Source organism: Grammomys surdaster, unplaced genomic scaffold (genome assembly GCF_004785775.1).
Source record: "Grammomys surdaster isolate TR1022 unplaced genomic scaffold, NIH_TR_1.0 125808, whole genome shotgun sequence".
In the NCBI taxonomy this organism is placed as follows: Eukaryota; Metazoa; Chordata; class Mammalia; order Rodentia; family Muridae; genus Grammomys; species Grammomys surdaster.
The window spans coordinates 870,603-895,866 of record NW_021620639.1 but is presented as its reverse complement, the minus strand read 5'-3'; the positions used below and the strand labels follow the sequence as shown (position 1 = coordinate 895,866).

Genomic DNA, 25,264 nt, shown 5'->3' with positions numbered 1-25,264 from the left:
TACTTCATTGTGTAGATGAACCACATTTTCTGTATCCATTCTTCATCTAGGTTGTTTCCAGTTTCTGGCTATTAAGAATAAAGCTGCTATGAACATAGTTGAGCAACTGTCCCTGTGGTGTAATGGAGTATCTTTTGGGTATTTTCCCAGGAGTGATATAGCTGGGTCTTGAGGTAGAACTATTTCTAGTTTTCTGAGAAACCACCAAATTGATTTTCCAAAGTGGTTGTACAAGTTTGCACTCCCACTAGCAATGGAGGAGTGTTCCCCTTGCTCCACATCTTTGCCAGCATGTCCTGCCACTTGAGTTTTTGATCTTAGCCATTCTGATGGGTATAAGTTGGAATCTTAGGGTCACTTTGATTTGCATTTGCCTGATGACTAAGGACTTTGAACGTTCTTTAAGTGCTTCTCAGCCATTCGAGATTCCTCTGTTGAGAATTCTCTGTTCGGCTATGTACCACATTTTTAATTGGGTTATGTGGATTGCTGGTTTCTAATTTCTTGAGTTCTTTATAAATTCTGTATATTAGCCCTCTGTTGGCTATAGGGTTGGAGAAGATCTGTAGGCTGCTGTTTTGTCCTATTGCCAGTCTCCTTTTCCTTATAGAAGCTTTTCAGTTTCATGAGGTCCCATTTATTAATTGTTGATCGTAGAGCCTGAGCTATTGGGGTTCAGTTCAGGAAGTTGTCTCCTGTAGCAGTGAGTTCAAGGCTATTCCCCACATTCTGTTCTATTAGATTCAGTGTATCTGGTTTTGTGTTGAGGTCTTTGATCCACTTGGACTTTTGTGCAGGGTGAGAAATATGGATCTATTTGCATTCTTATACATGTGGACATCCAGTTAGACCAGTACCATTTGTTGAAGATGCTTTCTTTTTTCCATTGTATATTTTTTGCCTTCTTTGTCAAAAATCAAGTGTCCATGGCTGTGTGGGTTTATTTAAGGGTCTTCAATTTTATTCCATTAATCAACATAGTGAAAATGTTTCAGTACCAATACTGTGCAGTTTTTGTCACTATTGCTCTGTACTATATAGCTTGAGGTCAGAGATGGTGATACCTCCAAAAGTTCTTTTATAGTTCCTGGGTTGTTTTGTTTTGTTTTGTTTTTCTATAGGAAGTTGAGAATTGTTCTTTCAAGGTCACTACAAAAATTGTGTTAGAATATTGATGGGAATTACACTGAATCTGCAAATTGTTTTTGGTAAGATGGCCATTTTCACTATGTTAATCCTAGCAATCCAATAAGGGAGATCTTTCCATCTTCTGATACTTTCCCCAGTTTCTTTCTTCAAAGACTTGAAGTTCTTGTCATATAGGTCTTTCACTTGCTTGGTTAGAGTTACACCAGGATATTTTATACTATTCATGGGTATCATAAAGGGTGTTTTTCCCTAATTTCTTTCTCAGCCAAGTTTTCATTTGTATAAATAAGTGCTACTGATTTCTTTGAGTTAATTTTGTATCCAGCTACTCTGCTGAAGGTGTTTATCAGCTGTAGGAGTTCTCTGGTCAGATTTTTTGGGTTGCTTATATTTACCATCATACCACAAATGGTGGTATGTTGATTTCTTCCTTCCAATTTGTATCCCCTTGATCTCCTTTAGTTGTCTTATTGCTCTGGCTAGAATTTCAGGTACTATATTGAATAGATATGGAGAAAGAGGGCATCTTTGTCTTGTCCCTGATTTTAGTGGAGTTGGCTATTGGCTTGATGTATATTGCTTTTACTATGTTTAGGTGTATACCTTGTATCCCTGATCTCTTTAATACTTTTAACATGAAGGGATGTTTTTGATGTGTTTCTGGATTTGATTTATGAGCATTTTACTGAGTATTTTGGCATCAATATTCATAAAAGAAATGTGTCTGAAATTTTCCTTCTTTGTTGAGTTCTTATGTGGTTTACATATCAGCGTGACTGTGGCTTCATAGAATGAGTTTAGCAGTGTTCCTTCTGTTTGTATTTTGTGGAGTACCATTGTCTTTTAGTTAGTTTGACTAAAGGTTTGTCTATCTTGTTGATTTTCTCAAAGAACCAGCTCTTGGTTTCATTGATTCTTTGTATTGTTATCTTTGTCTCTAACTGATTGATTTCAGTCCTGATTTGGATTATTTCCTGCCTTCCACTCCTCTTCAGTGTGCTTGCTTCTTTTTTCTAGAGCTTCCAGGTGTACTTTTAAATTGCTGGTATGAGAATTTTCTAATTTCTTTGTGGAGGCACTTAGTGTTGTGTACTTTCCTCTTAACACTGCTTTCATTGTATCTCATAAATTGGGATATGTTGTGCTTCATTTCCATTGAATTGTAGAAAGTCTTAATTTCTTTATTTCTTCTCTGACCAGAAATCATTGAGTAGAGAGTTGTTCAATTTCCATGAGCATGTAGGCTTTCTGGTGTTTCTGTTGTTGTGGACGTTAGCCTTTTTTTTTTTTAATCCATTAGTGGTCTGATAAGATACAAGGCATTATTTCAATTTTCTTGAATCTGTTGAGGCTTGCTTTGCGACTGATTATATCATCAATTTTGGAGAAGTATCAATGAGGTGCTGAGAAGAATATATATTCTTTTGTGTTTGTGTGAAATATTCCATAGATGTCTGTTAGGTCCATTTGATTCATGATGTTTGTTAGTTTCATTGCTTCTCTGTTCAGTTTTTGTCTGGATGACCTGTCAATTGGTGAAAGTGGAGTGCTGAAGTCTCCCATTATTAATGTGTGGACTTTGATGTGCAATTTAAGCTTTAGTAATGATTGTTTTACAAATGTGTGTACTCTGGTGTTTGAGGCACAGATGTTCAGAATTAAGATATCATCTTGATAGATTTTTTCTTTGATGAGTATGAAGTGTCCCTCCCTGTCTCTTTTGATTAATTTTGGCTGAAAGTCTATTTTGTTGGATATTGAAATGGCTACTCCAGCTTGCTTCTTAGGTCTGTTTGCTTGGAAAACTTTTTTCTAGCCCTTTACTCTGAGGTAATGTCTATCTCTATTGCTGAGATGTGTTTCTTGTATGTAGCAGAATGATGGATCCTGTTTTCACATCCATTCTGTTAGCCTGTGTCTTTTTAATGAGGAATTGGGTTCATTGATGTTGAGAAATATTGATGACCTGTGATTGTTAATTCCTGCTATTTGGATGATAGTGGTGTTAATTTGTGTGTATTTGTGTGTGCTCCCCTTGTTTTTGCTAGTATGGAGTTATTTATTGTGTTTTCTTGGACGTACTTGTCTTCCTTGGGTTGGAGTTTTTCTTCTAGCATTTTTTGTAGGGCTGCATTTGTGGATAGATCTTGTTTAAATTTGGATTTATCTTGAAATATCTTGTTTTCTTCATCTATGGTGATTGGGAGTATTGGTGGGTATAGTAGTCTAGGTTGGCATCTGTGTTTTTTAGAGGTTGCAAGACATCTGTCCAGGCCCTTCTAGCTTTTAGAATCTCTGTTGAGAAGTTGGGTGTAATTCATACATTCTTTAGGAAAGTTTTCTTCTATGATTTTCTTGAAAATATTTTCTGGGCCTTGGAGCTGGGACTCTTACCTTCTTGTATTCCTATTATTCTTAGGTTAGGTCTTTTCATGGTATACCAGATTTCCTGGATGATTTGTGTCAGGAATTTTTTAGATTTAGCATTTCCTTTGATGTATTGATTTCTTCTATTTTATCTTCTTTGCCTGAGATTCTCTCTCCCATCTTCTGTATTCTGTTGGTGATACTTGAATCTGTTGCTTCTGTTCTCTTTCCATTTCCAGGATTCCCTCAGTTTGTGTTTTGTTTCTTGCTTCTGATTTCCATTTTCAGGTTGTGAATAGTTTTATTAATTTATTTCATCTGTTTAATTATATTTTCCTGTATTTCTTTAGGGGATTTTAAGGCCTCTATCATCTTTATAAGATTAGGGTTAAGGTCATTTTCTTGTAACACACTTTAATTGTGCTAGCATAGTCAGAGCTGGCTGTACTAGAGTAGCTGTGCTCTGGAGGTGTTATATTGCCCTGGATTTTGTTGATTGTATTCTTAAGCCATCTGGATGTTTTGGGGATGTTCCTGGATGTTTCTGTTGTAATAGGTATTGGGAGGGGAGTTAACCTTGATGGTCCTGGTGTGGCAGGCCTTTGATGGGTTTTCTTTCGCTGTATGGTTTCAGATCAGTAGGTCTGAGGTGAGCAGAGAGGTGGCAGGAAAATGGAAGTTCACTGGGGATAGCAGACTGCTCAGGACAGCTCAGGTGCCCAGGAGACTCAACAAGCAGGGAAGAGGGATGGGGGAAGAGAAGCTAACCTGTATAGTTCAGGATCTACAGGTCTCATGAAGGTGGGCAGAGAGGTGGTGGGAGAATGGAGTTCCCCCAGGTTAGTAGACTATTCAGGGTACCTGGGGGTACCCCAGAGTGCTTCTAGCAATCTTGACACTTGCTCTTCCATTATAATCCCCAAGCCTCTAGGTATGGGGTGTGGTACTGATGTCTTCTTATGGCTCTTCAGTTTCTCACTCTCTGCAGCCAGACCAGTTGTATCTGTGTTCATCACCATGTACTCTTAAGACTTTTCTCGGATGAGGGTTGAAGTACACTAATCTATAACGATGAGTAATAAAGCGTCAGTTTAATAGTGTACAGAGTCATTTCAAGAGGCTTTCCCGGGTCTGTCATCTGTCCAGCCACAGGTTCTTGGCTCTCATAGTGGTGCCAAGTATGAGTTCCATCTCATGGAGCTGGCACAGACTTTTCTTTTTGTGAGTAAATACAACATCTCTGGCCTGTACACATGGGTAATGTTACATTAAGTCTCTGACTTAAGGCTAGGTTCATCAGACATATGAATAAGTGGCACAGTAGCCCAAGAAATGAGAAAGAACTGAGCTGAGGTGAGCCATGTAATAAGATACAGAAAGTACTTTAGACCAGCATGCTCATGGGATAAAAGGTAAGAACCTATCTATAAACTAATTTTCATGTAAGTGTAACACAAAAAGCCAATAGAATTATTTGGGGGCAAAGCAATATAGTTTCAAATTTGAAACACTGCAAAGCGTGGTAGGATTTTTATTACTGTTGCTGTTTTCCTCTTCCTCTTTAGATATAGAGGTCGGGTTGAGCTCCCAGGTAACTTACAATCTCTGTTTCGCTCAGTGGCAATGATGGTGCCCCACTATAAAATGATCACTGAAGTAACTCTGTTTTCATTTGGCTTCAAATCTTCAAGATCACTGTCTGGAAAGATAGTTAATCTTTATGATTTAGCTGACAAGCAGCTCTCAAAACAGGTGAGGAACTGCTTCTCTCCAAAGACTTAACGCCGGTTATATAAATGAGACTCAAAGACATTTCTGCTATTGGCCAGGAATCAGCAAGATCAGGCCCAACTATGAAATGGGAACTACTGTGTTCTAAGTAGGTAGGCATTCATGGTCCCAGGCCTCTCCTTCAAAGTCTAGGGGAAGTGATGACATTCCTGCTATTTCGAACCACATATGCTCCCTCTGCTCGTGGCTGTCAGCCTTTACACCAGAGTTCTCCAGCTTTTCGTACATCTCAGTAATCTGTAGGACATGTGAAAACCCGGGTACCAGGCCTTATCCTTGATGATCCTGTTCAGCAGTGTACCACTGAGCACCACTTCAGTACACTCCGTTTCTGGTACTGCTGACTTGAGTCTCACACCTTTTTGAGAATGGTTCTGGGATTTGAGTGTTTGTTTCTAACCCAAAATGGTTTGAACAGCTAACCATATCCTCTCTGAAGTCATCCTTTCCCTGATATTATTCTCACAGTTCCTCTTCCCAGTTCTCAGTTTAACACAGAGGCTGTAACTTTAACACTCGATACCCTTACTTTCAAAAGGAGACTTCTCCTGAGCGCAGTAATGCAGCCTGTAGTCCTCAGAACTGGAGAGACAGGCTGAGACAATGGGAAGATCTGAGCCCAGGAGTTCAAGGCCAGGCTGGATAACATAGTAAGACACTGGGGAAAGGGAGGGATGAAAGGAGGACAAGAACACAAGGCAAAGGGACTTTTTTGGCACCACTTTGGAAGAGAAATAAGAGCAGAAGAGGCAGAATTAAGGTTCTGGACTTGTGCAGATATCTCCTTTTCTAGAATAGATGGCTGCAAGCCTAGCAGTGATGTTGTACATCTAAAATCCCAGGATTCAGGAGGCAGAAGCAGGTGGATTTCTGTAAGTTTGAGGCTACCCTGGGCTACAGAGTGAGTTCGAGGACATGCGGGGCTACATGAAGAGACCCTGTCTCAAAAAAGCAGGAAAAAAGATATATGATTATTAATTATGCATGTAATTGTTGTAAATAATTCTATTTTTTCTTGAAAATGGTTAATAACTCAAATATTGAATATTTCATTTTAGGAGCATTATGATTTTGGCATGAGGACCTTGAAGACAGTTTTAATAATGACAGAAAAGAAGAAACAGGAGCATAAATGGTTAGTTGAAATTTGAATTTAGTGTTAACGTTTGGAGAGTTACATACCACTGGATTGGTAATTTGTAGAATTTTAATTAAGGACGACAAGGTAAAACGAGAAGCTGCCAGAGCACCCCAGTAGGATGGACTGACAGGTTCTTGTGGTTCAAAAAGACAAAACTAAACCAGGTCAACATTTTAGAAAGTATGATGCAAGGGAAAATGCTTAAGAGGTGGATATTTATAACACCTGAAGAACAGTCTTCTAACCTGCTCATGCTTGTTCTCTCTAACTGCTACAGTGGTAGCAGTGAGCATCTTTCTGAGTTAGAGGAGTCCTTGATCATCATCGAGGCCATCCAAGAAGCCAGTTTGTCAAAGTTCCTTCCTGAAGATGTCCTACCTTTTGAAAAGATCATAGAAGATGTTTTTCCTGGAATAACCGTTTCAAAACTTCATCACCTTAACTTGGAGGTAATGAGACCCTGGAAACAGTACCAGGTCACTTGGAAGTAGAATCTGTGTGGGTTTAAATACAGTGGTTCTTTCTGAAATAGTCCACTCATGGGGAGTAAATCACAGGATTTGAGGATAAAAGCATTTTGCAAGCATGTTCCCTCCCCCCCCCAGGGGGGTGGAAAGAGCTTTAAGCACACTGTGACTGATGTGAACAAATGGTAGAGGGGTACTGTGTGCTTAGTTCTCCTTCTTAAGTGATGATGCTGAGTTTCCCTGTAATAGCACAGAGATGACTGTTTTGCCCATGTGTGTTTACTGCATTCTGGGTATTTCCACAAGGCTTCCCCAGTTGCTCCCCTAAGACATGTGCACAGGCAAAGCCAGTGTTCAACTGGCATTACCTCAAGTACAAAAGCAAAATTATTTTGACAAAATCTTGGTTCCCTCCATCTGGCAGCCGGGTCACCCTTCCACCATACCCTGCCCTTCCTGCTCCCACCCGCTCCTGTTGTCCGAACAGCCTCTTTCTGCCTCTGCTGCTTCCTATCTCCCAGCTTTATAATAGCTGCTTTTAATAACATCAGTAGGATATGTAATCAACTTGACAAAATATTCACAGGTTACATACTGTGTTCTAGCACATATGAAGCATGTAGCAAACTTGACCATAGATAATGCAGGAAGAAACACAAGAATTTCTCTTGGAAACCATTCAAAGTAAATATATGATTATAATTGTTCTGTTATGGCCTGAAAATAAATTTGTCTTAATCACTGTGGGCCTCCTTGAAACACCTTTGTTCAACTCGACAAACACTTGTTTTTCATTCCTGTTTTAGAATGGATTAGTATGGAGCTGAACAAGGAACTATTTTTTAAATTTTTTTTAGAGTTAATATTTTTTATTGGCTATTTTACTTATTTACAATACAGATGTCATCCCCTTTCCCCATTTCCCCTCCCTAGAACCCCCTATCCTATACCCCCTCTTCCTTTATGCTTTTATACCATTTTGATTACATACATGTATCAAGGTCAGTTCTAGGTTGAGGATCTAGGAATACAATAGATGCAAATAGTCAAGGAACAAGCAATACAATAAACACAAAAATAGTCAAAGAACAAGCAAGGCATTAAACCCAGTTACTTGAACACTCCTGTGATCACTGTTTCTAAAGGCTTATCAGAATGACCAAAGTATCTGAGCCTACTTCCTTGTCCTAGTCCAAGATTATTTTCATGTCTGAAGCCTACATCCTTGTTCTAGCCTAAAATTTAGATTCCTGTCTGAAATTAATTCTTTGTTGTAGCCTAAGATTTAGATTCCTTCCTGAAATTACTTCTTTGTTCTAGTCTGTCAGATTCCTGCTTGAAGCCTACTTCCTTGTCCTTGGCCAATGTCATATTCCTGCCAAGCAGCCCATTTCCTTGTCCTTGGCCCATGTCAGCTTCTTGCCAAGCAACCTCAAAGGCTCTCCACCTCTCCCCCTTTTTTATTTCGTTAACAAGACGGAGTCTGTCTTAGGTCATTCTGACAAGAATGCCTTCCTTACCCATCATAGAATATGCATTATCAAAAGCAATGCATTTCTGTCTTAGGTTGGTAATGCTTTGCGCAGAATCTTATCCATCCTTGGCTTGCTAGCCTGTTAATTTAATAACTCTGTCTGAGGGGGTCCATTTTCAGGTTCAAGCCATGTACTTTGGCTGCCAACATGTTGATGTTGTTAAAGATAAGCTTTAACAGGAATAAAAGTATTCCCAGGATGAGAAGGGCTAGCCTGATCAAGCTATATATGGAACAAGGCACTATTTTGATTCTTGAACTTGAGTTCATGCTTTTGAGATTTTTTCCCATTATTTATTTTCCTAAGATAGGCTTCTTTTCTTAGACCACTTAGCTGTCTGATCTAACACATTGTTTTCTTAATGAACCAGCCTTTGATTTAATACATCTTCTGCTTCCAAATACCTTGCTATCTCTTTTAATGTTTGAAATATTCTTCTGTCTTCTTCTGTGGCTTCCATCTTTTTTAGTAAGTTTTTCTTTTTTTTTTTTTTTTTTTTAGTTCATTTAGTTTTCTTTTTTATTAATGAAAGTTTGTAAGACTAGAATTTCCCCCCCAAGCAAATGCTTTGTCAGGGTTACAGAAAGCATGGCTTTGGTCTCTTGTTCTATTTATGTGAGGACACTCACTGCATGTGTAGCATCCTACATGCCCGGTGTGAATCACAACAGCTCCCAGTAGGACATCTTTTGAAGGAGCTGTTGGGTCACTTTTGCTAGTATTTTATTTGGGGCTTTTGCAGTCAGATTCCTCAAGTATAATGAGTTTATTTTTCCTTTGTTGAAATGGTTTGAATATCAATATATTGCTAGCCACTAACAAGGAATTTGGAAGAGTTCTTTCCCTTCACAATTTTAAAGGAAGCATTTGAAAAGAACTAGTGTTAATTCTTTAAATGCTTGATAGACTTCAGCAGTGGATCATCTGGTTCCAGGCTTTGCTTTAATGGAAAACATTTTATTGTTGATTCAATCTCATCCTTTATTTTTATGGGTTTCCTTGGGCATCTAGTTTTTTCTTACTCAGTCGTGGTAAGTTGTACATGTTTACAAATGTATTCACTTCTGTTTTTCTTATTTGTTGGCATGCAGTTGCTTATAATTTTATCTAATGATCCTTTTTATGGTTGCATCTATCATAACATCTCTGTTTTCATCTCTAGCTTTATTTATATAAGTTTTCTCATTTCTTAATATAGCTAAAGACTTTGTTGTTGTTGCTTTACTTTATAGCTCAATTGATAAAGCACTTGCCTTGTAAATCTGAAGATCTGGGCTTCCCCTCCACAGTCACATAGAGCCTTGGCATGGTGGCACACATTTAAAACCATTAAAGCTGGAGAAACAGGAGGCCCCGAGACTCCTTGGCCAGGCAGGAGAGCCTATGTAGTGAGCTCTAGCCAATGACAGATCTCTTCTGCCTTCCATATGAATATGAACAGATGAACATACGCACCATCATTACATATGTACTCATATACATGTACTTATTTAAAACTTGTATTGTCTAGCATCTGTATTTTTAATCCTTATTTTTACTTATTTCTGCATTTATTTAAAATTTTTTCTTACTACTAACTTGGAATTTCAGTTATTCTTGGGTTTTGTTTGTTTTTCTTTAATTCCTTAAGGAACAATATTAAGTTATTTATTTAAAATCTTCTCTTTAAATTACTTTTTACTTTTATGTGCTTGGGTATTTTGCCTACATGTATTTCTATGAACCATGTACGTGCCTAGTATCTGCAGTGTCCCAGAAGAGGATGTAAGATCCCCTAGAACTGGAGTTACAGACTATTGTGAGCCACCATGTGGGTGCTGGGAATCAAACCCAGGTCCTCTGCAAGAGCAGCAAGTGCTCTTAATGACTGAACCATCTCTCCAGCTCCTGAAGTCTCTGTTTTTCGGTGGTGGGTGATTATTCCTATAAACTTCTCTGCATTGTACTTTTGCTCTAATCTATTTCTATTTTTTTTTTTGCTCTATAGTTTGGAGTATACTGTATTGCTGTTATCATTTGTCTAAATAAATTTTATAACTTCTGGGCTAGTGAGATGATTCAGCATATGGGGTGTTTGTAATCAAGACTAACAACTTGAATTTGCTCCCCTGATCTTACCAGTGAAAGGGGAGAACTGACTCCTGAAAATAATTGTCTGACTTACACACATGCACATACACATGCTCATACATGCACAGAGACACAGACACACACACGTACACAGATGCACACTGAGACACATGCAACTGCACGCACACACATACGGTGGCTCTTGTATACATACAACCCCTGGGCTTTTCTGGAGCCTGTTGTTTTGTTTCTTATATTTGTTTAGTATCCAAAGTGTCTCTCCTTGATGCTTTCTAATTTTATGCTGTTGTGATCAAAATTACATTTGATGTGATTTCCATTTCTTTTGTTTTAATTTGTTGATGCTTGTTTTGTGGCTAGCTATGAGATATGTATGGATACTTTTCCATATGCTGTTAAGGAGAGCATGCATTGGTGTGGTGTTTGAGTATCTGCTGGGACTTTGTCTGCTGGGACTTTTGGTCCATGGTGTGGTTTAACGCTGACATTTCTTTTGCATCTGGGTATTTCTGCTTATTACTGAAAGTAGCGTGTGTTCAGAGTGCTCTACTGTTGATGCGCTGGAGCGCACCCCTCCCTTAAAGCCAATCAGTATTTACCCTACAGCTTTAGGGACAGAAGTACTGTCCTATTGTACAACCTTGCAGAACTGGCCTTTTATCATACATACTCGTCTTTTAGATGGCTTTTCTAGCTTTTGACTCAAAGTCTGATTTATCTGGTGTAAATCAAACTATTCCTCCTGTCTTTTGAACTCCACTTTTAAATTTTCTTCTCTCCCTCTTACTCTCTTCCCCCTTTTATTTTTAACTCCCTCCAAGGAATATCACATAATAGTCCTGAATAACTTAAAGCAAGATTGTAGATTTACTCAAAAGCAATCTAAGGTGAGAATTCTGTTAAGATACATAACCAGAAGAAATGAGTTGTCCAGACATCTCTCATGATTGTGACTGTGTGTTACTCACGGTGCATTCCATTGAGTCTGATTCTGTCTGTATGACTTCGCTCCCAGACCCAGATCACAAGGATTGATCTGCTCAAGGCTGGGGGTCTTAGGTGAGTGCTCTCATCCAGGACTGTTGACGAGGTTCTTTTAAACACTCAATGGTTGCTCCCTAGGAGCTGCCTTTCTCTGTGGTCTTGTCTCTTTGTCTGCTGTGTTGTTTCTCATTGTAGAGATGCAAGAAGTAAGCAGTGGCCGGAGACAAGATTACCAGCTGTCTCCACCTGCTGCTGACAAACCCTCCTTCAGAAGGAAACATGATTTCCTCCAATTTTTTTGTTTTGTTTTTCTTGTTTGGTTTGTTTTTTTTTTTCTGTTTTGGATATTTTAAGGAACTACATCATACTTACAATCTTATCGGTTTTATTTATTATCTTAGAACATTCGCATTGAAACATTAAACTAATCATTACAAAATCTAAAACTACTGTGGTGGTGATTAGAATCACAAAGAGATAGAAAGCCCCTTTATTTTTTATTTTAATGTAGGGAGAATGAATATTTGTAGCTACTCTTTAAGATATAATTTTAATTAAAATTTAGTAAGTACATCAGCACTTCCTCCATGCCTTCTTCCCTCCAGCCCCTTCTCTACCCCACCTCACTCCTCTTAGGCTGACGGCCTTTTTGATTTTTCTTGTTACCTATATACACACCGGCATGTTAACATAACATGCCAGGCCCATTTTTGTTGTTTTGTGCATATGATTTTGTATATAATAAATATGAAAGTGAGAATTCTTAGTTTAAGGGGAGGTTTTATGAATTTGCTACCAAAGGTCTATGAAGATACATTTTTTTCTGTATGTTGCAAATTTCTGGTGAGAAAAATGGTGGATTTCCCTTATTCTCAAAGACAGAAGTTGATGAACTTAAAAAAATAAAAAAAAATACTCTTGTAAACTACAATAATTAATAAGTAGCTAAGAAGTTCTAAAGAATGACAATTTAAGGGTTTGGGCTAGGTGCATGGCACAGTGGTAGACCATTAGGCTAGTTTGTACAAGGCCCTGGGTTCTGTCCCCAAGACTGTGATAGATAAATAAATGGATGGATATATGGATGATAGATACTCAGGTTGTAATACACTTTAAATTAATATATTTATATCCTTTCAGAAAGCAATATCTATTGCAACAGAACAATTAGGCTTTCAATATTGGCCATCTCAAAAAGAAAAGATCATACAATTTTATCAACAGCTTCAGGTAAGTACTGGGTGGCCCGGCAGCAGGTTCTCCCTCTAGGTTTCAGTCCATGAGATCAAATTCAAGAACATAGGAAGAGCAGGAGAGAGCAGCTACGACTCAGTGGCATAGTAAGTGTTTTCCTAGACTTTGCGTCTCACCTTGGTTAGATATTGAATTGATATTTTTACTTTTGTTAAATATTGAATTGATATTTTTACTTTTATTCAATAATATATACTTGTCAGAGCCCTACAAATGTAGTATAAAATAGTCTCTAACCTGTTGTTACCCCATCTTGAAACTTCCTGTTCTGCCTGGCTATGAATGCCTGTTGTGTATTTTCACTAAAATGTGCATACCCCTGGTTCCTTGTAAGCTACTGTGTCTCTTTAAATTCTTTTAACCATTTGAGTTTTATGTGAATTTCCAGATCATAGAATGTACTCATTTTTCACGTGGTTGTTTATCTTTTTCTTAGAAAATATATGTGGTTTTTTACTGTGTATTTTATATCATAGTAATTTACCAGCTGTGTGCATTATGGGTAAATTCTCTAAACCTCAGGTAAGTGTTGCACTGTTCAAGCTGTATTAAAGATAATCTTAATTCAATAAGATTTTATTTATTTATTTTATTTTATTTATCGTTTGAGCTTTTTGTACCCTAGCTTTAAAAACATCTTTTCAACTATCTTTGTAAAGATATTTTCTATGAATCTTTCTCCTCCCTCTTCTTCTTCCGTCCTCCTTTCTCCCTTTCTCTCCCTCTTCCTCCTCCTCTGGTTTTTTTTTTTTTCTGTTTGTATGGTACTGAAGATTGAACTGAGGATTCTAGACAAGCGTTTTACCACAGACTACCCCGCTGCCATTTCCTCTGCTTATTAGACGGTTAAGTACACCATAGGGGCCCCTCCCCCAAATATCAGAGCTAAAACCAAGAAAATGTCTTGTAAGCTATGAATGAAAAAAGATTAGTATTCTGCTTTAAGCAGTTGGTGCATACAAAAGCATTAAGTTTAGAAAGAAAAAAAGGTAAGGTTATTCTGAGGTGAGAAGCTTATGAGCCATCGGGTTGGAAGTAGTTAGTGAAAGCAGAGATGGAGAGAACTGAGAAGCCGAGTCACACTTGCAGCCAAACTGACAAGACTAAAGGGAAAGCAAAGGAGAGAGAGCAACAAGCACGACTGAGAGGAATCTAGCATACAAAGAAAAGACAAAAGGGAAGAGGAGAATCATTGTTACACCGGCCAGTAGTTCAGAAAGCCATGAGGGATGGGTGGGACAGCAACAGGAAGTGCTCGGCACCAAGAACAGTCATGAAGAAAGAGTGGGCGGGCACGCGCACCAGTGTCAGTGTCCAGAACTTTAAACAGTTGCTCATACTCTAATCTGTGCATTTCGTTTAAGGCTTGTGTTGGCGTGATTCTAGTGGGCCCAACAGGCGGAGGGAAGACGACAGTCAGGAAAATTTTAGAGAAAGCACTGATAACATTGCCAGTTGCTTCTGCCTTACCTGTTAAAGAGAGGCAATCTGATTCAAAGGTAAATCTACTAAATGAGACATTTTTCCATCTACACAGAGTATATACTTCAGTATGTATCTATTCTTTCTGTGTTATGTATTTTAGCTACTTATTCAAGTTACTGCTAAAAGTTTTGTAGTAAGACATCCTTGTAGTAAGTGAGAATTTTGAAATTTAGATATGAAACTTGTGATGAGGGGTAAAATTTAATTGTTGATTATATATTTTGTATTTGGCTACTTTATTGAATTGATTTATTAAGTTTCAATTGCTTCTCGAGTATTAATTCAATCACCTTCAAGTGAAAATAATTATACCTCTTTTCTAATATTTATATGATTTTTATCCTGTTATTTAAATTAATTAAAACCATCCTAGATAGTGTCAACAATAGTTCTTATTCCTTATTTTACCTGAGATGCATTTACTATTTCAATATGATGTTATCTTTATCCCTAATATTTTATTCTTTTTGTAAAGAAAAAAATTCTAGAAAAATTTTCATCACATTTTAAAGTTTCTCTTTCCCTAAACTTTGCATTTCTGATGGTTGGAGCTTATATAATGATTGTTAGAGGTTGGAACAGGAGTGTAGAGATGGCTTGGCAGTTAGAGCACTGGCTGCTCTTCCAAAGGACTGGGCTCCATCCCCAGCACCCACATGGCAGCTCACAACTGTCTTTCCACAGCATCTGATCCCTCTTTTGGCTTCTATAGCACAAGCGTGCGTACAGTACACAGGCAGAACACCCATGCACATAAAACAAATTAAATTTTAAAACTACAATAATTGTTAGTCTCTTGTCTTTTAGCTGGTTGATGTTTTGACAAATTTACTACTATTGAGTAAATATTAACTGTCTATATGAATTCTCAGGAAGCTCCTATGTACATGTTTTAAAGCAAAATAAAATAAAATACTCCATTAAATCATGCGAGCTTGAATATTTGATGATTTCACTGTTGGTAGTGTACTACGATGTGGGGCAGTAGGCTATGAGAAGCCAGAAAGCTTGGTAGAAATCCTTGAAGACCCGGAAACCTTGGTCTGAAGAGGGCCAGCAGGACAGAAGGTTGCTTCAGGACTTCCCAAGCCATATATGGCTCTCTTAGCTTCCAGTTCCCACAAAGAGGTCTGTGGCCTTTACCACATAGGAATAACACCTCCATGCAAATAAGGCATCCCCAAGCCCTCAAACCAAACCAATAGAAATTATCTGTTCTCCCCCCCAAACTGTATATATGTCCCGAGAGCTCAAAGTAAAGTGTGCTGTGTGGTGTAAGACCTCCCACTGTCAGAGTGCTTTCATGATCCCTGGACAGTCTCCGGCTATCCTGCGCATTTCAAAGGACAACTCTCCTCTCTCCTCTCCTCTCAGCGGGCAGAGCGAACTGAGAAAGCTGTAACACTTTTCTTCCGTGGGCTCTCACGAGCTACCCCCCCTCCCCCCGAAAGAGGGAACTGAAAGAGCCGTAACACTCCTGCATTTGGAGGCTGGGACGGAGGTCCTGCTCTGCGCAACTGAAAAGCGAGCTGTGCCCTAGCTCACAGCTATGCTCTCCCTCATTGCCGCTGCCACCACCCTCGCCTCTGGGGGTCTTGAGCCGACCGGAGGCCCGTCATCCCGCCAGCTACCAAGGGCCCCAGGCCGACTCGGCCTGCGCCTTCCACGCCCTGACCCCAGAGTCCCTCCGCCCACCCCTGTGGGCCGGCCTCGAGGCAGCCCATGACCACCGCCCCGCGCCCCAGGCTGAGCAGCCACTGCCCTCGGTGCCCTGCGGTGGTTCCGCCAGCCGCTATTCCGGGTCTTGTTGCGCTTCTGCTCATGCCAACACGCCCACCTACAATCCCTAGGCACGAGCAGTGTGCAACACTACGACATCTTAGAAAGTTAGTTATGTGAATTTTTTTCTTTTGGTATAAACTTTCCTCTTCAGAACTGTTCATGTTGTACTTTCTGATTCTCATCATTGCCTACGAATCATTCTTCTAAACAGACCTCAGTGAGCTCTTAAGCAGTAATTGTCATTGCTGAAAAGTAAACTGTATAATATAGCAAGACCAGGTAGGATCACTCCAGGAATCACATCCAACATTAAATCAGCATAATACATACATAATAGAACAAGAGAAAGAAGCCACGTGATCATATCCAGTTACATAAAAGGAATGGGATAGTGCTTCATTTTCCTTTGTGATTAACAAAAGCCAGAAATTTTGGAAAAACCACAATTCATTCATACTCCCATGGTGACAGGCTGGAAGCTTTCCATACAACCAGGAATGAGATAAGTCTGTCTGCAGCACTGCAGTTCAACATGGCACTAGACGTGGTTGAAGGTCTGTACAGAAGACTTCACAGCTGGCTCATCAAGAGTAAAATGCAAAATGTGCTTGTGGGGTGGCCCCCAGAGTAAAGGAGCCTGGCCTGCCACCAACCTGATGATCTTAGCTCAGTCCCAGGGCCCTTGGTGTGAAAAGAGAGAAGTGATTCACACACACACACACACACACACACACACACACAGTATATATATAAAGCTAAGCACATACCATATAGAGTTGTTAGACTGGTGTCCGTGGATGTTTTAAAGGTATAGGGTCAATTTTGGGAACACAATTCTAGGTGAAAATGTAAGCATAAAAGTTGAAGTTTACACAGCACTATAGCAAGTATTTGAAAATGCATGCGTTCCATTACAGAAAGTGAATTGCTAGCTCGAGTGTAAGTCTGTCTTGTCCTTGGTGTTCTCCTGCCTTGATCTTCTAGTATCTAGAAGTATGGGAAAAAATTAGTTTAAGTCACCTAGTCTTTTTTTTTAAAAAGAAGCCCTAACAAATTACTATGCCATACTAAGTACCAGTCCTGTGGATTGACACCGTCTTCGCTCCAATGGCAAGTGTTAGTCTGGTCTTGTCTACTGAACCACACCCAGCTGTGTACTTGTGTGTCTTACATATAATTCTCACAGTCCCTCTGTATACACAGCTGGGTTTTTATTACCTTAATTTCACAGATTCCCACCATCTGTATGTCTGTGCCCATAACATCTTGCCTTGCATTATGGGAACCTGTGTGTTTCTGGCCATATGTCTGCCCCTTACCCTACTTAAGTGTGAATGAGATGAAGCAGAGAATAGTTCGGGTGGAGTCCAATCAAGTTACCATTGTGTGGATAAGATCTAGATAGACCGAAAGCACAGCCCGCTTCCTCGCCTGCCTCTCTCCAAGCCACCCCGGCTCCCAGCATGCGCACCCCAATCAGAGCCTGTGTTCTGTAATGGAGCTCAGTGAGACATCTTGTTATTCATTACCTTATAAAGAGATGCTTTGTTTGATGTGAAAGATTTTTCCCAAAACCCACTGGCAACAAGAGTGTAAAAAATTAAGTAATTGTACTATAACTAATTCCTCTTAAAACAACGTTGCACCTCTCGTCCCCCGCCCCCAGTCTACAGGGAAAAAAGGAAAAGTCGATGTTTGTGTTTTGAATCCAAAATGTATCACTCTTGGTGAACTGTATGGGCAGCTGAATGTTAATACCATGGAGTGGAGCGACGGGTTACTGTCAGCAGCAATTCGAAATTACGTCCATCTTAACAGCACAGATTACTCCAAGAAAGAGGATGATTTTGGAATGTCAGGAATCACAGACTTATCTAATGTAAGCTTACTGTGCAGTTTAGTCTTTTCCTCTGACTAATATAAGCAGTTGCATAATTCAAACTATTTATTAAGACATGATTAGCACCTATTAATGTGAAAGAAAGAAGTGCTATAAACAGTTTTAAAATATAAGTTATTAAAAGTAGAAATTACACTGTTGAGTTTTTAAGTGGTCAGTGAACCATAAGATGAAGTTGAAGATAATTGTGTTGAAAGAAATCCAGAGAGAATTAGGCCTACAATAGAAAACAATCTGGTAATTAAGTATCACTAACGGGTCTTACAAATTAAAGAAATGAGGATGGTTTTGAAAAAAAAAAGATTAAATTGTTTTTTGCAAAATTTGTTAAATAGTGAATATAAGTGCCAAAAAAGAAAAGTTATGTTTTTATAACTAATAAGTGGTGTTATTGGTAATTCTCAGTAGGTAAACTATGAGTAAAAGGTGGTATTTGAAAGTAAAGGGTTAGCAAAGATAGAAAATGATAGTCTACATTTGCTAGCTCATAAAGTAATATGCAAATGTAATTTAGAACAATTTTGAGAATATAATCATATCTCAGTATTCATGGGTTTCACCTCTGTAGATTCACCCCAAAAATAGGTCCAAACTAGTTGGAAATGAAATGGTGTCTGTACTAAGTGTGTATACACTTTTTCTTATCACCGTTTCCCAAACAATCTAGCAACCGTAAATCATATCTAAGCTGTGTTAGGTTGAATAATCCAGACATAAAGTTGTACAGGTTTTATATAAGTGATGTACTGCTTTACATAGGGTACCTAAGCATTCTTATGATTTGGCACTTTCTGAGGCTTCTTAGAAAGTTTTCCCTAGATATCAAGGAACGATTGAACATGTTGAGCTTTCTACCGGATACAGTGTATTCCTTTGCTTTAAAAATCACTTCCTGTGTTGCTCATGCCAGGGTGCGTGTGTGTGTGTGTGTGTGTGTGTGTGTGTGTGTGTGTGTGTGTGAGCTCCTGTACCTGTGGGGTGTAGCTGTGAGTGTAGCTGTGGGATGTAACTGTGGGGTAGGCTAATGCTAAAGTCCCTTGCTATTAGTATTCTAGAATCTTCAGCCTTTAAGTCTATAAATATTTGTTCTGTATACCTGATGCTCTGATAATAGGTTTTCATAATGTTTAGATTGTTTACCATTATTTGCTAAATTCACCATTTTGCTTTGCATTTACCATGAGGCTTGCAAAAAACATTCTTAAATGATAAAAGCCTATATTAAAATGATAGTTACTTAATAACAATAAAGACAGAAAATGCTAGCACAATGCTACATCTTGATTATCCATTATATAATTTAGATTTTCCAAGTTGGTTTCGCTACGATAGCAGATATTGATAACAACGTGTTTATGAAGGAACTAGAAAAAAGTTTTAAAACTCCAGAAACTCATGGTAAGTATTATTATCAAATTCAGTATACTAAATTTTTTTATTTAAATTTGAAGTAAATTTTGAGCCAACATGAACTGTATTTGTGTCTGTATATTTTGACTAGTAGTAGTTTAATTCTTTCACAATTTACTTCTTCCTGTGTGTTTGCTTAAAATCTCTAGTCTTACTACAACACCCTTAAAGTGTATATATGTCTCAGTATGATATATAGCCACTGGCACTTACATATCCTTTCAGTTTATAAATAATTGGGACTAAAATGGTATTAATGGTAGAAATAATAATATGAGAAGCAGCAAGGGGCAGCCTCCTGCCTCTGAATGAGAAGCAGCAGGGGCAGCCTCCTGCCTCTGAATGAGAAGCAGCAGGGGCAGCCTTCTGCCTCTGAATGGCAATGCTAAGCTCTCTGTGCATTGCCAGCTAAATCCCAGAATCCTAGCAGATTCATTCCTAATGCACAGAGTAGGTGTATATAACATAGGTTCTGCTCCATAGGAGCTGCCATGCTCAGCCTCCCTCTCCTACCCCAGGCTGAGCTTCACAACAGCTCTTCCATCAGCAGTATGTTTGTGATCCACACTCTAAAAAGGACTTTTGCTGAAGCATCTACTATCATGGAGTTTGGGATAACATTTTAAGGAAAGTACAATGATTGGGTACAGCTAATTAATAGTACACTTAGTTGTAGTTTACAGTATAGCTAGTTATATGAGGTTGTAGGATAATGGATAGGATAGATATTTCAAGCAGATAAAGCTCATCCCAGCAGAGGCTTTCTGGATCCTACCTCTGCTCTCTGGTTCATTGGGAACACTTGAAATGTCTTCTGGGTACTTATCTGTTTGTAGTGACTTCTCTACTCCTGGCTGGTAGGTATTCTAAAATTATTAAGCATGAGGGAAAGTGTAGCACACAGTGCTATGTGCTGAATGTTTGCATCCTGTTCCCCAACGTGTGACTATTAAAATCCTAGCCCTCAAGCTGATGATATTAGAAGACAGGGTCTTGAGGAAGCCAGGCAGCCAGGAAGGATGTGCCCTAGTGAATAGGATCAATGCCCTACATGAGATGCGCTCTGCCCCTTACTGATGGAATTAGATTCCTTGTAAAAGAGACTCAAGGGAAAGTCTTCCATCATGTGACCACACAGCAAGAGGAAGGTTCCCTCTTTGAACCAAGAAGTTGTCTCTAACCAAACAATCTGCCTGCACCTACCCTTCAGCCTTCAGAGCTGTGAAGAATACATGTGTGCTGCTTATAAGCTGCCTGGTCAAAGGCATTGTTACAGCAGCAAGAAGACTATAGTGCTGTGTGGTGGCTGGGGTCTGCATATGACAGAGTTCAGACTGTCTACTTCATTCTCTGATTTTTCCTTTGACATTTTCTAGAAACAGCATGCCTAGAAATTATTCCTGAGTAGAAGATGCAAATTCACAAATCATATCATTGAAAAAATATGGAACTATTTGTCTTCTCCTATCCAGATTTTAAGAATTAGTTATGCATGTCATCAATCTAAAGAAAGTGCTTAAAGCAATTACAAGTATATAGTATATTTACTGACAGTTAACGAATACTGAAGAGTATACATGAAAGTAGCTAGCCTCTTTTATAAGGGCATTAATCCCACTCATGAAAGCTGAGAATGTCCAGCATGGTACTCGTTCTTATCTGGGACAATGTTCTCATCTTAGGAAATAATTTCTAGAGGCCGAGGGATGGATCAGTAGATAAAGCACTTGCCATACATTCGTGGGACTGGAATCCAGATCTCTAATTAAGAACCTAATTAAGAAGCCAAGGGAGTTCCTCTGAAGCTTGGCAACTGCAAGATCCTGCTTAGCAACTGCAGATAGACTCAAAGCAGAGTACCATGTCTTCTTAAGAATAGCAGGGAGACCATAACTCAAGCAGTGTACCATATCTTCTGAAGAACTGCAGGTAGATCATAATTCAAGGCAGTGTACCATATAGACCATGACATGTTTCAAGGCACAGGCCAAGAAGATTTTGTACTTTTCCACCACCTGGACCCTCTTACCCCCTCCCCTTGTAAAACATGCTATAAAAAAGCATTTCATGTTCAAAAAAAAAAAGAAATTAAAAAAAAAAAAGAAGCCAAGGGAGTATGAATCTACAATCTCAATACTCAGGGGGCAGAGATAAGAGACCTGTGGGGCAAACTGGCTAGCTAGACCAGACAGAATTACCAAGTGAGAGACCCTGGCTCCATGAATAAAGAGGGAGAATTATTGAGGAAGACACCTGACATCAACTTTGACCCTCTACACATATGCATGCATAAATGCGCACATACCCTCACACATGTATGTACATGCAAATGTGTATATACACATGTGCATATGTGTATCACACATACATATATGCACAAAAAGGGAACCATTTTCTAACAAAATAGAAAGTTTTTTAATATTGTCATAAAAGAAGTCTGAGCTTAGTCTTAGCTGCATTAAAAATATTTTTCTTCCTAGATTTTGATTGGCAATGGATTGTTTTAGATGGCCCTGTTGACATCTTATGGATAGAGAATCTAAACACTGTGCTTGATGAAACTAGAACACTGTGCCTGGCAAACAGCGAAAGGATTAGCCTGACTAACAAGATCAGAGTGATCTTTGAATCAGACTCTCTCTTTAACTCCACACCCTCTATTGTCACCCGCTGTGCAGTGGTATACATGGTAAGTTTTCAAACCTGGTCCTTGGCAGAGGAATGTTGAGGATAGCGACTACTCCTATCAATTTGTTTTACAAGAAGTAAAACTTGTCCCAGTGGAGTGACCCCAAAGCTTCATAATTCAGAGGTGATACAGTCACTAATACTACACTGGGAAGCTAGAGCATCAGTATTTCAGACAAACACATTAGGCTATTGATATGAATTATTTTGCCAGCAAAGGAAAGATTCCCCTGAAGCCTTTTTTTACTGTATGACTCTCAGAATTTGGGGAAAACATTTCCAAGATGTAAAAGTCTATTTTATTTCCACAGATGATGGGATGTGATAAGAGCCATACCCCAGCTGTACAAATACACAGCTTGGGCTGAGCCCAGAGTACTAACTATCCCTAGGCCTAGGCCTGGAGGCCTCTAGCTTATGTAGAATCTAATCTAGGCCCAGAATGTTTTAGCTTTTGAGACTTACTGCTGATTATGCTCACCGTTTATAGTTCTTTCTGAACTCTGGCTGGCTGGTTCAACTCAGCTGTTTTGGCTCACACTCCTCTCCAAGCTGGAAGACTCCATCTGGCTTCTCTAAGCTTCTCACTGGCCTCAAACTAACTCTGGCAATTTGTTCTAATTGCCTGGCTTCTTTTTATTCTCTGGCTTCAACTGCCTCTGCTGACCTACACTGCACAAACTGCACAAACTGAACAGAACTCACCAATGAAACTCAACTGAACTCAACTGCACTTCACAAACTACACTGACTGAACTGATTTGTAACCATGGACTTTCTACCCACACCCCAGTTCCCAAAAGAATGACTCTGAGACTTAATTATATATGAATAAATGTGGCAGAAATTTCCTGCCCAATGTATTTACAATGGGAGCCCTGTCATTGGACAGGGAAGAGGGAAGCAGAGCTAAGAGGTGGCAGAAGAGAATGAGAGAGGCAAAATGGCCTCAGACGTGTACCCATGTGTCTGTAGCAGTCTTGAGTAGCATATCAAAAGGTCAGATACTTGGGATAACAATTCAGACTGTGTGGGCATCATGCGTATTGAGTATTTGCTAATATCTAAATCGATTTGGTTGTTCTTAAACGTTAGAGTTTTACTGGATTACTGGATTACTAGGTATTGCTATTTCTCAGCACGAGGATGGTGGTTACTGTCTGAGGCTAAGCCAATTTCTGTGGGAATGACAGAGTTGGCCCAGAGGGCATGCCTAGAGCCATGGAGGCCTCAGAGCTGGCCTGCAGAGCCAGCAGCCCCGCCAACATCTCGTGGGTCATGGGCCTGCAGCCAGCCAATGCCAGACTCTGGCACAGGAAGTCTGTGGGTTCATTTTCCAATACCTCCTGCTACAAATAAATGCCTAGCCATAAGCTACGGCTTGTTCTCTGAGTACTTAACCTGTTTTTCTATGAATGCCAAATGGCTGGTTCCCTCTTCTCAGTTTTATGCATCTGTCACCTCAGAGTTATGGAAAAATCTTGCCCATCCTTGACCCTATCCCAGAGTTCCTCTCTCCCTATTGGAACTCCCCCTTTTCATTTCCTCCATCAGCATATTAGCCAGATCAGCTTTGTATTCCTTACAGTACACAAAAGATTCTCTCTGCACTGATCCAACTAAAGTCCAGTGCATTGTCTGAACTCAACTGCATTCCCTGAACTGCTTCCCTTTCCTGACTCACTTTGAGCTGTTCTTAAGTCACCTCTCTTTCCTATCTGTTCTCATGAGAGTTGGGCATATCCTAGTTCTGAATCATTCTGTCAAATCTTTCTCTCATTAATCACTTTGTCTGCCCTTCAATTAGATATCACTTTCAAACACGACTTCATCCTTTTACAAACTAACTCTACCTTCATTGCTTGGGATTAAAGGATATGCCCTATTAAGGGCATGTCTGTATTCCAGCCAGATCATACTGTAATCCAGGGTGTGTCTTCATTCCACTCAGACGATATAGACCTATAAGGTCCCTTGCCAGAGCAGCCATATTGCTGGATTTAAATTCCTCTACACCAAGACAGTGGAAGTAGAAAACATAACCCCAAAAATTCTATACATGAAAGTCATTAGCAGCTATGATTGGCTCTCTAATCCACCTAATTTGGGATGTCAATTAGAATGAGAGCTGGGGCTGCCTCCACTGATCTCTTCCTTACAGCTAATGCACTGCCAGGCCATCTCCCGGCTCAGATCCAGTGCTTGTTTTCTTTTCAAACCATGGTTAAAATCCAAAGTCATTACAAAAATTGTGATTTCTTTAGCTTGTTGTAGTTGTTGTTGTTGTTTTAGCTTTAAATAATACTAAATCTAACCACAGGTAGGTGATGAAGTAAAAAAAAAAATAATGCTGTATTTGTATTTACATAAGATTTTTCTTTTGCTTTGTATTACTAGGACCCTGTTGATCTGGGATGGGAGCCTTACATTAAGTCATGGCTTCTGAAAAGTTCAAAAAGTATAAGTCAACAAGGAATGCAGTGTCTTGAATTGATGATTAACAGAAGTGTTGCAGAAGGGATGAAATTTCTGAAAAAGCATAGAAAGTTTCTACCATACCCTATACAGGACGTGACAGTTGTCATGACTCTATGCAGGATTCTAGATGCTTTTTTTGAATTCATGCATATAAAACGAGGAACTACAAAAAGTGAGTTTTCCCTGAGTCTCACTGATGAAATATGTTTTCACTCTTCAGTGGCAGCTTGTCTCTTTCTAGTAGATTTTATGAAAGAAAAGTGAAGGCAGGGACTGTATAGTCTCTCCATCTGCCTGAGGTGACAGCAAACCTAGCCAGAACAAGCTAAAACTCTTAAGAGAGGTGTACATCAATGGGGTAAATTAATAACATACATGTTGAGATTCATATAAATGAGTAGAAAGAGCCTTAGAAGACCCTGATTAAGCAAGAATGCTTTTTTGTGTTTTAAGGATTCTTCACATTAGCAAGTGTCTGATAAATCTATGCTGTGATCATGCAGAGGCAAAAGCCAGAAAAGTGGCAAAACAGAAAGAGATGTCATGTTTCCTTTTCTTGTTGGCATTTCAGACTGAGTAATTCCTATTGACTTGTGATTCAGGTCATTATTCCTTTATTTCATACAGTTTGCTGTGAGGCCATAAATACAAATATGATCTCTGCTGTTATCATGGCTTGCATTTCTGTTCCACTAGATTATAGTAATATATATATATATATATATATATATATATATATATA

General features: G+C 39.1%; 1 protein-coding gene across 1 annotated transcript in view; it reads left to right on the top strand.

Moving 5' to 3' along the window:
• Window positions 1-25,264, top strand: part of Dnah14 (dynein axonemal heavy chain 14) — a 196,983-nt gene that overhangs the window by 58,897 nt on the left and 112,822 nt on the right. The window contains exons 32-40 of the mRNA XM_028789300.1: window positions 5,082-5,268; window positions 6,366-6,442; window positions 6,726-6,897; window positions 12,666-12,755; window positions 14,144-14,278; window positions 17,713-17,925; window positions 19,251-19,344; window positions 21,837-22,045; window positions 24,442-24,694. Coding sequence (XP_028645133.1) covers window positions 5,082-5,268; window positions 6,366-6,442; window positions 6,726-6,897; window positions 12,666-12,755; window positions 14,144-14,278; window positions 17,713-17,925; window positions 19,251-19,344; window positions 21,837-22,045; window positions 24,442-24,694 — 1,430 coding nt within the window. The remainder of the gene's footprint in view (window positions 1-5,081; window positions 5,269-6,365; window positions 6,443-6,725; window positions 6,898-12,665; window positions 12,756-14,143; window positions 14,279-17,712; window positions 17,926-19,250; window positions 19,345-21,836; window positions 22,046-24,441; window positions 24,695-25,264) is intronic.